Source organism: Primulina eburnea, chromosome 13 (assembly GCF_022965805.1).
Source record: "Primulina eburnea isolate SZY01 chromosome 13, ASM2296580v1, whole genome shotgun sequence".
NCBI classification, from domain to species: Eukaryota; Viridiplantae; Streptophyta; class Magnoliopsida; order Lamiales; family Gesneriaceae; genus Primulina; species Primulina eburnea.
This window is the reverse complement of record NC_133113.1, coordinates 13,335,904-13,350,888: the sequence shown is the minus strand read 5'-3', so window position 1 is coordinate 13,350,888 and position 14,985 is coordinate 13,335,904. Positions and strand designations below refer to the sequence as shown.

At 41.2% G+C, this 14,985-nt stretch overlaps 1 protein-coding gene across 1 annotated transcript; it reads right to left on the bottom strand.

Annotated features, from left to right (window-relative positions):
• Positions 1-2,240: 2,240 nt before the first annotated feature.
• LOC140810308 (uncharacterized) lies at positions 2,241-14,431 on the bottom strand. The gene is made up of 7 exons (XM_073168181.1): positions 14,168-14,431; positions 5,729-6,308; positions 5,039-5,620; positions 4,085-4,429; positions 3,464-3,817; positions 3,037-3,415; positions 2,241-2,730 (listed from the first exon to the last, which is right to left on the bottom strand). Exons 1-7 carry the CDS (start codon positions 14,429-14,431, stop codon positions 2,241-2,243), a joined length of 2,994 nt encoding a protein of 997 aa, XP_073024282.1.
• Between the last annotated feature and the right edge of the window lie 554 nt (positions 14,432-14,985).

The following is a 14,985-nucleotide window of genomic DNA, read 5'->3' as shown; positions in this document are numbered from 1 at the left end:
AGCATCATTACATTATAAGCAAAGATGTTCGGCCGAACATCTCAAAAAGGCTTGGCGCACATGCGCGATAGGTAGCAGCGCATATGCGCGAAAAGTACAGAAGCTTTGGCGCATATGTGCGAGTAAAGACGCGCATATGCGCGGCATGCCCAGAACCTTCGGCGCATATGCGCGGGTAGATGCGCGCATATGCGCGAGTAGTTTTGTGGCAAAAGTTGGAGACGCCATGTGACACCTCTGACCCGTTTTATAAGAAAATAAACTCAAAATGCGGAAGATTTAAAATAAATGAACTTGGAGGATATATAATCTTTAAAAATTTTGGCAAAGTTTCCCCATAAAAAGAACTCATAACCTGCCTCAAGAAATAAAACCAAAACACAAAAGAATTATCACAACTAAACATAACGATATACGCATTCAAAAGTAGAACCTTTGATTACCAAAATAGTTGAGACAAGTTAAACTCCCAAAATAAACCAAATGCTTTACAACAAAATATAATAGCCAACTTCAACCATCACAAAACGAAATACTTTCTTATCCATCCATAACCAAAATAATCCTTCACCCTTCCTCCAAGCTTGGCACATTTCCTTCTTCTGTCTTGACACCACGCTGTATCAATCCCGTTTACCTGCATCTGCATCTCATGAACATAACTGAAATGAGTTATAAAACTCAGCAAGTAGACCTCTAAATAACAAATACATATACCATAGTGCAATGGAAGAATCCGTATCATTTCTTTACCATGATATGCCATCAATAAATAAAATACATACATAACAATTATAAGATGGCATCTATAGCACAATTAATTTCTTTTCATTTGTATGGCATTGATAGGTCATCAATCAATGGTACACATAGGCATTGATAGGTCATCAATCAAGTGGGTTTAGAATTACCATAGGTAACACCACAATACCATATAACCATCAAGCCATAAAAACATTCATTGAAACATTTAATCAAACACGTGGTGTGCGTGCTAAAACCTTAGCTCCTTTATTTTGCCCTTTGGCTTCAATTCCATTTCTTTTGAACATATCAATACATACCATATATATAATCAATGATTTAAAGGATCTAACATCATTTAAAACACCATTTAACATATACATAGTTCATAAGATGCATTCAAAGGAAAAGTCTACTTACAACCCAATACACAAGTGCTTGCTAAGTCTTGAGGGATTCCTACAACACAATATCAATAATAATACCATTAACAACTCAATAATCAACCAATTATACCAATAAACCCATAAAATCAACACAAGTATAAGTTCCATAATTTCCCCAACACTAAAATCCAACAATAACTAAAGCCACAAGCTTACTTTATCTCCTTGGACCCAAAATAAACTTCTTCTCACTTCAATTATCCAACTACAAGCTTGAATCAAAGGTATCCAAAGAAGAAAATGAGAAACCCTATCTTCCAAGTCGATGGAGAGAAGAGAAGGAGAAGGGAAATGAGTAAAAATTGTGTCCCATTCGATTTTATGCCTTCCCAAACACCAAAACACGCTTTTCTAACTTGCTGGGCGCTCGGGAGATCATATATTACCTCCCTAGCGCGGACCATACTGTCCAAGACAAAAAATTCAGAATCTGTGGCGCTCGGGCGGTCATTTATTACCGCTCGGGCGCCGCTCTGCGCATAGCTGTCGTAAAGATCGCCTCCGAAACGCCTCGTCCCGACATAATTTGGAAAAATGGTAAACTACAAAGTTGTAGCTCTATGTCTTTTCTTGAATCTCTCCAAATTTCAGAGCATTTGGAGGTCTGAGTAAAAAGGTATGCTAAATCTCCCAACATGTGACACTGGAGGAACGACGAAACGCACGACACACTTCGGGGCGCTTTTGGCCTATCTTCCACAATGATTTGAACAAAAACGCAAAACGTCAAAGTTATAGCCTTATGTCTTATCTTTCTAATTAAAGTAGCCTCACATCAATTGGATCAATATACGAAACATTATGCTAAAAATCACAACTACTGCCACATTTTCATACCGTTAAAGCACTTCCATTACCTATTTAACTCAAATTCAACCTTCTATTCTACCCATTCATATCTATTCCATTCTATAACATTCATTACCATTCATATCATAATGTAAAGCCATAAACCATCACCATAAAATACTGTAATTCATAATAAAAGAAATGAATGATCGGCTATTACAATTCTCCTCCCCTTATAAAATTTCGTCCCCGAAATTTACCTCAAGACGTAAACAATTCAGGATAACGTTGCTTCATTTCTTCCTCGGGTTCCCATGTTGCTTCTTCAATGATATGATTACTCCATAACACCTTCACTATCTCAATTTCTTTGTTTCTAAGCACTTTAACCTTTCGATCCAATATTTGCACCGGCCGTTCATGATAACTCAAATTTGGCATTAAGTCTAGTGGTTCGTGACGAAGTACATGAATTGGATTCGACACATATTTACGAAGCATTGAGACATGAAATACATTATTTACTTTATCCAAATCCGGAGGCAAAGCCAATCGATAAGCTCGCTCACCAATCCTATCAAGAATCTCGAAAGGTCCAATAAAACGAGGACTCAACTTCCCTTTCTTCTCAAATCTCATAACTCCCTTGAGAGGAGCTATCTTAACAAACACGTGATCACCTACCTCGAATGCCAAAGGTCTTCTTCGAACATCTGCATAGCTTTTCTGTCGAGATTGCGCAGTTTTCATTCTTTATCGAATCAATGCTACAACATCAACCATTTTTTGAACCAACTCTGGTCCTAACATCTTTCTTTCACCTACTTCATCCCAAAACAAAGGTGAACGACACTTTCTCCCATACAAAGCTTCATAAGGTGCCATGCCAATCGAGGACTGATAGCTGTTATTATATGTGAATTCCACAAGAGGCAGCTTCAAATCCCAACTTCCATGAAAATCAATAATGCAAGCTCTTAACATGTCCTCAAGAATCTGAATAACTCGTTCTGATTGTCCGTCGCTCTGAGGATGATAATCCGTACTGAAGGCCAACTTTGTACCCAAAGCTCTATGTAAAATCTTCCAGAATTCATATGTAAATTTTGGATCACGATCAGAAACAATTGACACTGGTATCCCATGAAGTCTAACAATCTCTTGAACATAAGCATCGGCATACTGATTCATCGAATAAGTAGTCTTGACAGGAAGAAAATGCGATGACTTGGTCAAACGATCAACAATGACCCAAATCGAATTATAACCTTTCTGCGTCCTTGGAAGTCCGACAACAAAGACCATTGTGTTATGTTCCCATTTCCACTGAGGTATCGGCAATGACTGCAACAATCCTGCAGGTCTTTGGTGCTCAATCTTAACCTGCTGACATGTTAGGCATTCATAAATATACAACGCAATATCCTTCTTCATACCTGGCCATCAGAAAAGTCGACGAAGATCTTGGTACATCTTGGTATTACCTGGATGAATCGAATATGGTGCGGTATGCGCCTCAATCAAAATATCTCGTCGAATATCATCACCGATAGGAACACATATTCGACCTCTGAAGGTCATCAACCCATCACTATTTAAACCAAACTCAGAATTTCCTTTTTGCTCAGCCTTAGATCTCATTTCCAACAATTTCTTATCATGCTGTTGTCCAACTTTAATCCTGTCATTCAAAGTAGGGCGAATCACCAAAGCTGAAAGTCGAGCTATCGTACCTTTCTCGACCAAGGTGATCTCATTCCTTTGCAAGTCCAACAATAAAGGTTTTTGAATCATAGAACTCAACACAACTCCTGATTTCCGACTCAGTGCATCTGCAACTACATTCGCTTTCCCAGGGTGGTAACTGATAGTGCAATCATAATCCTTAACAAGTTCCAACCATCTCCTCTGACGCATGTTCAATTCCTTCTGAGTAAACAGATATTTAAGGCTTTTATGATCTGAGAAAATCTCACACTTTACTCCATACAAATAATGCCGCCATATCTTCAAAGCGAATACCACAGCTCCCAACTCAAGATCGTGAGTCGGATAATTCTTTTCATAATCCTTCAGCTGACGGGAAGCATAAGCAATTACCTTACCACGCTGCATCAATACAGCACCAAGTCCTTTCTTAGAACCATCAGTGAACACTACAAAGTCTTCAACTACTTCAGGAAGTGACAACACTTGAGCCGATGTCAATTTATCCTTCAACTCTTGAAAACTTTGTTGACACTCATTTGTCCATTCAAATTTAACTGTCTTTCTTGTCAATGTGGTCAACCGCAGGGCTATCTTTGAGAAATCAGCGATCAAACGACGATAGTAACCTGCTAAACCAAGAAAACTTCGTACCTCAGCCACTGTCATAGGAATAGGCCACTTCTTCACTGATTCTATCTTTGTTGGATCCACGGTAATTCCATCTTTAGAAACAATATGGCCTAGAAAAGTCACTTGGTCCAACCAAAACTAGCACTTCTTTAACTTAGCATATAACTGATTATCCCTCAATTGCTGCAGCACAGTTCTCAAATGTTCTCGATGAAGTTCTCGAGTCTTCGAATAAACCAAAATATCATCAATAAATACAATGACGAAACTGTCCAAATAAGACTTGAAGACTCGATTCATAAGATCCATAAAAACTGACGGTGCATTTGTTAACCCGAAAGACATAACCAAAAATTCATAATGACCATACCTAGTTCGAAAAGCAGTCTTAGGTATGTCGTCTTCTTTCACTTTCAATTGGTGATAACCCGATCGCAAATCAATCTTGGAAAATATTGTTGCCCCTTGCAATTGGTCAAAAAGATCATCAATTCGGGGCAAATGATATTTGTTCTTAATTGTAACTTTTTTGATCTCTCGGTAGTCAATACACAAACGTAGTGACCCATCTTTATTTTTCACAAACAATACGGGTGCTCCCCAAGGTGAAGAACTCGGTCGAATAAAGCCCTTATCTAACAGTTCTTGCAATTGGTTCTTTAATTCTTTCATTTCAGTAGGTGCCATTCGATAAGGGGCTTTAGAAATAGGAGCAGTACCAGGTACAACATCAATGACAAACTCGACTTCTCTATCGGGTGGCAACCCCGGCACATCATCGGCAAAGACATCCGAATACTCTCGAACAATTTCAATACCATTCACATCCACATTATATTTCTCACTCACATCCATTACTGACGCCGGAAATCCCTGACACCCCTTAACCAACATCTTATTCACCTTCAAGCAAGACATAAAAGAAGTGCCAAGCGAAGTACCTGAACCCTTGAAGACATTACTGTCACCTTCATCTATCGGAAATCGCACCGTCTTTTCAACACAATCTATCACTGCACGATACGATGATAGCGAATCCATACCCAAAATCATATCAAACTCAATCATAGGAATCACAATAAGATCAGAAAACAAAATTCTCTCATTCACATGAATAGGACAAGCTCTAATCACACCTGTTGGGCAAATCACATCTCCCGAGGGAAGCATAATAGTAAACTGGAGAGGTTCAAATATAGGTGCAATACCCAACGATCTCATGAAAATTTCAGACATAAAAGAATGTGTAGCTCCAGTATCAATTAAAGTAAGGGCTACATTGCCTGAAATCTGAATAGTAACTGATATAACCGACGTATCAGGATTAACACCCTCCTTAGTCAAAGAGAAGATGCGCCCTTGGACTCATCCTCGGCCTGAAGATTGGGTGCAGTTGATGGCAATGTGACCTGCACCTCCACATCTGTAACATTTGTTGCTCCCTACGAGACATTCACCCTTGTGGGTCTTGTTGCATTTGGAACATAAAGGCCTATTCGTCTCAGACTGAACTGCAGGAGCTTTACCTCGATGTTCTTCTTTTCCTTTGCCTTTGTATCCCCCTTTAAAACTTTGATTCGAAGCTTGATTCTTTTGATTGAAGTTTTGCCTTCTCAATTGTCTTTCCTTCTCAATCTCTTTCTCATCCTGTTCCGCTAAAAGAGCTTTCTCCACGATCTCCTTGTACGTTGCGGCCTTAGACATTCTGACATCCCTCCTGATCTCGGCTCTCAAGCCTCTCATGAAGTGTTCCCCTCGATCTTTGTCATTCGAAGCAATGAAAGGAACAAACAAGCAACCTTCTTCAAACTTCAAAATATAATCATTCACATTCAAGTTGCCCTGGTTTAGTACCAAGAACTCCTTCACTTTCCGAGTCTTGACATCCGTGGAGAAATATTTGTCATAAAATAGCTCCTTGAACTCATTCCATTTAAGGGTTTGAACATTGACAGTTACCTTCGTGGCCTCCCACCAAATGCGCACAGTCTTGGTCAGAAGAAACACTCCACAACTAACTCGATCATTATTGTAATAGCCGAGCCCGGTGTACGGTACGATTTAAGTTTCGTTTGTTATTTGGGATATTTGATTAGATGTTCAGAGTTGTATTTTTGGGCTATAGTATTGTTAGTTTTATTGTCTTGAGGTGTTAGTTGATGTTGGTTGTTCGTTTCAGAGTGTCGGATCGATTTTAGTTGCATGGGATTAGTGCTTGGCCGTGACTTGAGTGCACCCGCGCTCTTAACTGGAGTGCCCCCGCGGTGTACTGTGCTGTTTTGGAGTTGGAATGCCGTGAGCACACCGCACCCGCGGTGATGTAGAGACCGCACCCGCGGTAGAGACCGCACCCGCGCTGCTTGCGTCGCCGCACCCGCGCTGTTCGAGTTCCAGAATTTTTGTGGATGCCGTAACCATTGCGCACCCGTGGTGCTTAGAGGAGCGCACCCGCGGTGAAGGTATGGGCGAGTTTTTAAGCTACTTTTTGGAGTGGTTGGCCATACTTTCCCTTTCTTTTCTCCTCCATTCTCGACTTTTCTCTCCATTTCAAGGGTTTTTAGTCATTTCTTTCCTTTCATATCTTCGATTCAGGCGTTTGTTTGGAATTTCGACTTGAGTTCGACGTTCTCCTTGGTGCTAGGAAGCTTGGGTAAGCTTTTGGTGCGATTCTGTTAAGGTTGTAAATTAAGAGTTGTTTAGGATGGTTGTTTATGTGGATTTATGGATTATTTAGCTTGTAATCTTGGATATTTAGTTGATATTGGTGTTATTTGTGGATTATTTGTTGTAGGTGGTGATCAAGAGCTAAGTTGAGGAGTTTGTTGTGGTTTGTAAGTGGAAATTCATTCCTTTTTGCCCACATGATTATATATGTATGTGTTTCAAAGAGTTTATTGTGATATTCCCTTCCATTTGATCCATAGTATGTATTGCTATATATATTAGAGGCATTGTATGTCTCATTTTTGTTGAAAGGGAATAAAAGAGATATATAGAGTTCAAAGTGATTGTTAAAACCAGAGAAGAGTTTAAATGTTTTCGGATTGATAAATACATAGTCAGAGATTGCATGCAATATTAGATGATCATCGCCTATAGGCTTATATCCCTCAGAGTTATCGGTTTATATCGATTTGGGATACGAGCACCCCAGAGCAGAGATACTATTGATATCAATCCCCAGAGCAAAAGAGAAATACCATCATATTTTTATGCTATTGCTATGTTATTGATATTCAGAGTTTACAGTTCAGAGTTGATGGTATTTATGATTTCAAAGATATGTTTTACAGAGTTATTGTTCATTGTTATATCAGAGTTCCACTTGCTGAGATTTATTCTCATTTCAGTTATTTCATGTGATGCAGATCAGAGTGGTGCCTCGGGACGTTGACTGTAGATCGGGGGTCATATGCATACACCGTTGGAAGGAGGATTTTGGCATGATCATAGGAATGATGTTTTGTTTTGTTATGTCATTTAAATGATCATGTATTTATTTTGTAAAGATATTTAAAGAAATGTATTTTGAAACTCCTTCCGTATATTTTGAAAAGAGAAAATTTTATTTCCGCTGCGTATTTATTTTAAAAGAGGATCGGGGTGTCACATTTAGTGGTATCAGAGCCAGGTTCTTTGGACCAATGCATATGACTTCGTCTACTTTCAACTGTCCGGGTATGTTTTCTTTGCATCTATCTATTGTTATGTATTGATTGGTGTCTTGTGAGCATTGTAGAGTAGAGGATGCCTCCTAAGCGTAAGGCGTCAGAGGGGGAGGATAGTTCGTCCTCGAGAGTTGTCGACGAGTTCGGCAAGTTACTGAAGGAGCAGGCTAAGGTTCACAGTGAGCAGATCCAGCAGTTGCTTAGACTGCAAGGAGCAGGCCAGGGCAGAGGCCAAGGTAGAGGGCAGGTTGCTCCAGCTGCAGTTGGTTCTGATGCTATCTATTCTGCGTTTAAGAGGATGGATCCACCCGAGTTTCCAGGCAGCTCCGATCCTTTAGCTGCAGTAGAGTGGGTCAAGGCTTTGGAGGCGATTTTTGATCATCTCCACTATGAGGACAGAGATCGTATCAGTTGTGCTGTTTTTATGCTGGTTAAAGCTGCACGTTTGTGGTGGAATGCGACCAAGGTTGGCATTGATGTTTCTGCATTGAAGTGGTCTGAGTTTACTGATCTTTTCTACGACAAGTACTTTCCTGATGCACTGCGAGCGAGGAAGGTTACAGAGTTCTTGGAGCTTCGTCAGGGGAGCATGAACGTGGATGAGTATATTCTCAGGTTCGAGGAGGGTTGTCTATTTGCTCCGTACATTGCTACCAGTGATAAAGATAAAGGCGCTCACTTCATTCGAGGCCTTAGAGCGGAGATCAGGCGTGATATCAATATGTCCAAGGCTGTTACTTTCAAGGAGATTGTGTCCAAGGCGTTGCTAGCAGAGCAGGACGAGAAGGATATCGCCAGGGAGAGACAGGCGAGGCACCAGGCTAGTGTTCAGAGAGGCCAGAGTTCAGGTCAGCGTGGCAGAGATCGATTCAAAGGGAAGGGCAAGGTGGATCAGAGTCCTAGGCCACCGTCAGCACCAGTTGCTCCGTCTGATTCTGAGAGATCCTTGTGTCCCAAGTGTGGCAGACCTCATCGTGGAGAGTGTAGATTTGGCACTCGTTCTTGCTATCGTTGTGGCATGCCAGGCCACATTTCCAGAGATTGTCCTAAGGGAGCTAGCCAGGAGAAGGTGCAGGGTCGTATCTTTTCGATGACTAAGGAAGGTATTAATCGTAATTCTTCTATAATCTCTAGTTCCATTTTAATTTCAGGCAGAGTAGCTACTACTTTGATTGATACTGGTGCTACTCATTCTTTTATGTCTGAATTGTTTTTGAGATCTTTGGGTATAGTTCCTTCTGTTATTCCCCTTCAGCTTAGTGTTGTTTTGCCTTCGGGAGATGTTTTGTGCCCGACCTCCATAGTGTATGCGTGCCCCGTTCGTTTTGTTGATCGAGAGGTCTTTGCTGATTTGATTGTGATCCCGATGGTTGCCTTTGATGTTATTCTTGGCATGGATTGGCTGTCGACCTATCATGCTGTTATTGATTGCGTTGCTAAGACGGTGACTTTTGCAGATGATAGCCAGGGAGGAGTTCTCGCCAGCTCAGGTACTTCGCTGGTCCTTCATTTTATTTCGTGTCTTGATGCTGAGAGGCTATTGTGTAGAGGTTGTGATGTTTTTCTAGCATCTGTTGTGGATGTTGATAGACTGATTAAGTTGAATATTGATGATATTGATGTGGTGAGGGAGTTTGCTGATGTGTTTGAGGATGATGTTCCGGGTTTGCCGCCGGATAGAGATGTAGAGTTCGTTATTGATCTTGCTCCAGGTACGGTTCCTATTTCTAAGGCTCCGTATAGGATGGCTCCTACTGAGATGAAAGAGTTGAAGACGCAGTTGCAAGATCTTCTAGATAAGGGTTTTATTCGTCCGAGTTCTTCGCCTTGGGGAGCTCCGGTTCTATTTGTTAAGAAGAAGGATGGTTCTTTGCGTCTGTGTATCGACTATAGGGAGCTTAACAAAGTGACGATCAAGAACAAGTATCCGTTGCCACGGATTGATGATTTGTTTGACCAACTCCAGGGTGCCACTGTTTTCTCGAAGATTGATCTTCGGTCTGGCTACTATCAGTTGAAGGTTAGGGAGTCCGATATCCCTAAGACGGCTTTCCGTACCAGGTATGGTCACTATGAGTTTCTCGTGATGTCTTTTGGTTTGACCAATGCCCCTTCTGTCTTCATGGACCTGATGAACCGTGTGTTCAAGCCGTATTTGGATAGCTTTGTCATTGTTTTTATCGATGATATCTTGATCTATTCCAAGACCAGAGAGCTTCATTCAGAGCATCTCAGAGTTGTGCTCCAGTTGTTGAGAGAGCGGAGGTTGTTTGCCAAATTGAAGAAGTGTGAGTTTTGGTTGGATCAGATTTCTTTTCTAGGCCATGTCGTTTCGAGGGATGGCATTGTTGTTGATCCGATGAAGATAGAGGCGATTCAGAAGTGGCCTATTCCTACGACTGTTTCTGAGGTACGCAGTTTCCTTGGTTTGGCGGGTTATTATCGTCGTTTCATTTCAGACTTTTCCAAGATTGCCCTGCCATTGTCCAATTTGACAAGGAAGACTGTGAAGTTCGAGTGGTCTGTAGATTGCCAGAGTGCATTTCAGGAGTTGAAGGATAGATTGACGACGGCTCCTGTTCTTTATTTGCCTTTTGGTTCAGAGGATTTTGTTGTCTATACTGATGCGTCGAAGAAGGGCCTCGGTGCAGTGTTGATGCAGAGAGGTAAGGTCATTGCCTATGCTTCTCGCCAGTTGAAGGATTATGAGAAGAATTATCCGACGCATGATTTAGAGTTGGCAGCTGTGGTTTTCGCCCTGAATATTTGGAGACACTACTTGTATGGCGAAAAGTGTGAGATCTTCACAGACCACAAGAGTTTGAAGTATCTGTTTTCGCAGAAAGAGCTCAATATGCGGCAGAGGAGGTGGTTAGAGCTGGTCAAAGATTACGATGTGACTATTAGTTATCACCCAGGGAAGGCGAATGTTGTGGCTGATGCTTTGAGTCGTAAGTCAAGTGCTTCATTGAGTTCTTTGATTCAGAGACCGTTGCTGATGGATTTGCAGAGAGAGGAGATTGATCTGGTGATTCCAGGCACCATTGCTCGTCTTTCAGCGTTGGTTATTCGATCTTCATTGACGGACAGGATTCGTAGAGAGCAGTCGACTGATGTTCAGTTGACAGAGTTGAGAGATAGAGCAGAGATTAGAGGTAATTCAGAGTTTGCCTTGAATGGTGATGGTTTGGTGACTTTCAGAGGTCGTATTTGTGTTCCTGTTGGCGATGATATTCGTAGAGATATTCTGTCAGAGGCTCATACCGCGCCGTATTCGATTTATCCAGGCAGTACGAAGATGTATCAGGATCTTCGTCGACTCTACTGGTGGCCAGGTATGAAGAAGGATGTTGCCGTGTTCATTTCTCAGTGCCTTACTTGTCAGCAGGTGAAGATTGAGCACCAGAGACCTGCTGGGACATTGTTGTCGTTGTCGATTCCTCAGTGGAAGTGGGAGCATATTACGATGGATTTCGTGACTGGTCTTCCCAGAGTGCGGAGAGGTTTCAATTCTATTTGGGTTATCGTTGATAGATTGACTAAGTCAGCGCACTTTCTTCCAGTCAAGACGACGTATTCGATGAATCAGTATGCCGAGGACTACATAGCAGAGATTGTAAGACTTCATGGTGTCCCTGTGTCGATCGTGTCTGATCGTGACCCTAGATTTACTTCAGAGTTTTGGAAGAGTTTGCACAGAGCTATGGGTTCGCGGTTAGCGTTCAGTACAGCCTATCATCCTCAGAGCGATGGTCAGTCAGAGAGAGTCATTCAGATTCTTGAGGATATGCTCAGAGCTTGTACTATAGACTTTCCAGGTAGCTGGGATTCTTTGTTGCCTTTGGTTGAGTTCACTTATAATAATAGCTACCAGGCGACGATTGGCATGGCACCGTATGAGGCACTTTATGGCAGGAAGTGCAGATCTCCATTGTATTGGGACGAGGTTGGTGAGAGGAAGATGTTGGGACCAGAGTTGGTCCAGCAGACTGCCGATGTTGTTGCTGTTATCAGAGAAAGGATGAAGACTGCCCAGTCCAGACAGAAGAGCTATGCAGATGTTCGTCGTAGACCTTTGCAGTTCGAGGTTGGCGATCACGTGTTTCTGAAGATAGCACCTCTCAAGGGTGTGATGAGATTTGGCAAGAAGGGCAAGTTGAGTCCTAGATTTATTGGTCCATTTGAGATTTTGGACAGAGTTGGTGACAGAGCCTACAGATTAGCCCTACCTCCAGATCTTGACAGAGTTCATAATGTGTTTCACGTATCGATGCTCAGGAAGTATGTTGCAGATCCTTCCCATGTTCTTCGCCATGAGCCATTGGACGTGACGCCAAATTTGACATATCAAGAGATTCCGATTCAGATTCTGGATCGCACAGTTAGAGTGTTGAGGAACAAAGAGATCGGCATTGTCAAAGTTCTTTGGAGGAACCATTTGATAGAGGAGGCTACGTGGGAACCAGAGGAGGAGATAAGAGAGAAGTATCCTGAGTTGTTCGTGCCGTGACGTCAATTTCGCGGACGAAATTCCCTTAAGGGGGGGAGATTGTAATAGCCGAGCCCGGTGTACGGTACGATTTAAGTTTCGTTTGTTATTTGGGATATTTGATTAGATGTTCAGAGTTGTATTTTTGGGCTATAGTATTGTTAGTTTTATTGTCTTGAGGTGTTAGTTGATGTTGGTTGTTCGTTTCAGAGTGTCGGATCGATTTTAGTTGCATGGGATTAGTGCTTGGCCGTGACTTGAGTGCACCCGCGCTCTTAACTGGAGTGCCCCCGCGGTGTACTGTGCTGTTTTGGATTTGGAATGCCGTGAGCACACCGCACCCGCGGTGATGTAGAGACCGCACCCGCGGTAGAGACCGCACCCGCGCTGCTTGCGTCGCCGCACCCGCGCTGTTCGAGTTCCAGAATTTTTGTGGATTCCGTAACCATTGCGCACCCGCGATGCTTAGAGGAGCGCACCCGCGGTGAAGGTATGGGCGAGTTTTTAAGCTACTTTTTGGAGTGGTTGGCCATACTTTCCCTTTCTTTTCTCCTCCATTCTCGACATTTTCTCTCCATTTCAAGGGTTTTTAGTCATTTCTTTCCTTTCCTATCTTCGATTCAGGCGTTTGTTTGGAATTTCGACTTGAGTTCGACGTTCTCCTTGGTGCTAGGAAGCTTGGGTAAGCTTTTGGTGCGATTCTGTTAAGGTTTTAAATTAAGAGTTGTTTAGGATGGTTGTTTATGTGGATTTATGGATTATTTAGCTTGTAATCTTGGATATTTAGTTGATATTGGTGTTATTTGTGGATTATTTGTTGTAGGTGGTGATCAAGAGCTAAGTTGAGGAGTTTTTTGTGGTTTGTAAGTGGAAATTCATTCCTTTTTGCTCACATGATTATATATGTATGTGTTTCAAAGAGTTTATTGTGATATTCCCTTCCATTTGATCCATAGTATGTATTGCTATATATATTAGAGGCATTGTATGTCTCATTTTTGTTGAAAGGGAATAAAAGAGATATGTAGAGTTCAAAGTGATTGTTAAAACCAGAGAAGAGTTTAAATGTTTTCGGATTGATAAATACATAGTCAGAGATTGCATGCAATATTAGATGATCATCGCCTATAGGCTTATATCCCTCAGAGTTATCGGTTTATATCGATTTGGGATACGAGCACCCCAGAGCAGAGATACTATTGATATCAATCCCCAGAGCAAAAGAGAAATACCATCATATTTTTATGCTATTGCTATGTTATTGATATTCAGAGTTTACAGTTCAGAGTTGATGGTATTTATGATTTCAAAGATATGTTTTACAGAGTTATTGTTCATTGTTATATCAGAGTTCCACTTGCTGAGATTTATTCTCATTTCAGTTATTTCATGTGATGCAGATCAGAGTGGTGCCTCGGGACGTTGACTGTAGATCGGGGGTCATATGCATACACCGTTGGAAGGAGGATTTTGGCATGATCATAGGAATGATGTTTTGTTTTGTTATGTCATTTAAATGATCATGTATTTATTTTGTAAAGATATTTAAAGAAATGTATTTTGAAACTCCTTCCGTATATTTTGAAAAGAGAAAATTTTATTTCCGCTGCGTATTTATTTTAAAAGAGGATCGGGGTGTCACAATTATCTTCAAAGTGTAGATAGTCAAATATTGCTTCAATAGCTTTAACCCATTCCATAGCTGCAAGAGGATCCGCACCTCCCATGAACTCAGGTGGATTCATTCTTTTAAATCTGTCATAAGCTCCCTCTGAACTGGGCTCCTGCCTCACAAGGCCTCTACCTCCCCCTTGAGCTGGGTTCTGCAATCTCAATAACTGTTTGATCTGTTCTCCATGAACTTTGTCTTGCTCCTTGAGCAACTTACTAAACTCACCAACAACTCGAGATGAGGAACTATCTTCTTCCTCTACAACTTTCCTCTTAGGTGGCATCTCCTACATTGCATCTCAGTTTAAAATCATTTGAAATCATATATATACCATAAAAGATACATATCATCATATCATTACGTCAATTAGATGCAGAAGTATACATACCGAAGTGTCGCAAACAGAAGAAGTCATGTGCCAATCCATTGCTCCGAAAAAATCATTGCTCTGATACCACTAAATGTGACACCTCTGACCCGTTTTAAAAGAAAATAAACTCAAAATTCGGAAGCTTTAAAATAAATGAACTTGGAGGATTATAATCTTTAAAAATTTTGGCAAAGTTTCCCCATAAAAAGAACTCATAACCTGCCTCAAGAAATAAAACCAAAACACAAAAGAATTATCACAACTAAACATAACAATATACGCATTCAAAAGTAGAACCTTTGATTACCAAAATAGTTGAGACAAGTTAAACTCCCAAAATAAACCAAATGCTTTACAACAAAATATAATAGCCAACTTCAACCATCACAAAACGAAATACTTTCTTATCCATCCATAACCAAAATAATCCTTCACCCTTCCTCCAAGCTTGGCACATTTCCTTCTTC

Bases quoted from the DNA above. Each gene is read 5' to 3' on its own strand.
- LOC140810308 (XM_073168181.1), bottom strand. From the start codon at position 14,431: ATGCCACCTAAGAGGAAAGTTGTAGAGGAAGAAGATAGTTCCTCATCT. The intron at 4,430-5,038 runs GTACTGCTCCTA...TGACTTTTCTAG, and splicing joins TGTCATTGATGTTGTACCTG to GCCATATTGTTTCTAAAGAT. The intron at 3,416-3,463 runs GTAATACCAAGA...TCTGATGGCCAG, and splicing joins ACCATATTCGATTCATCCAG to GTATGAAGAAGGATATTGCG.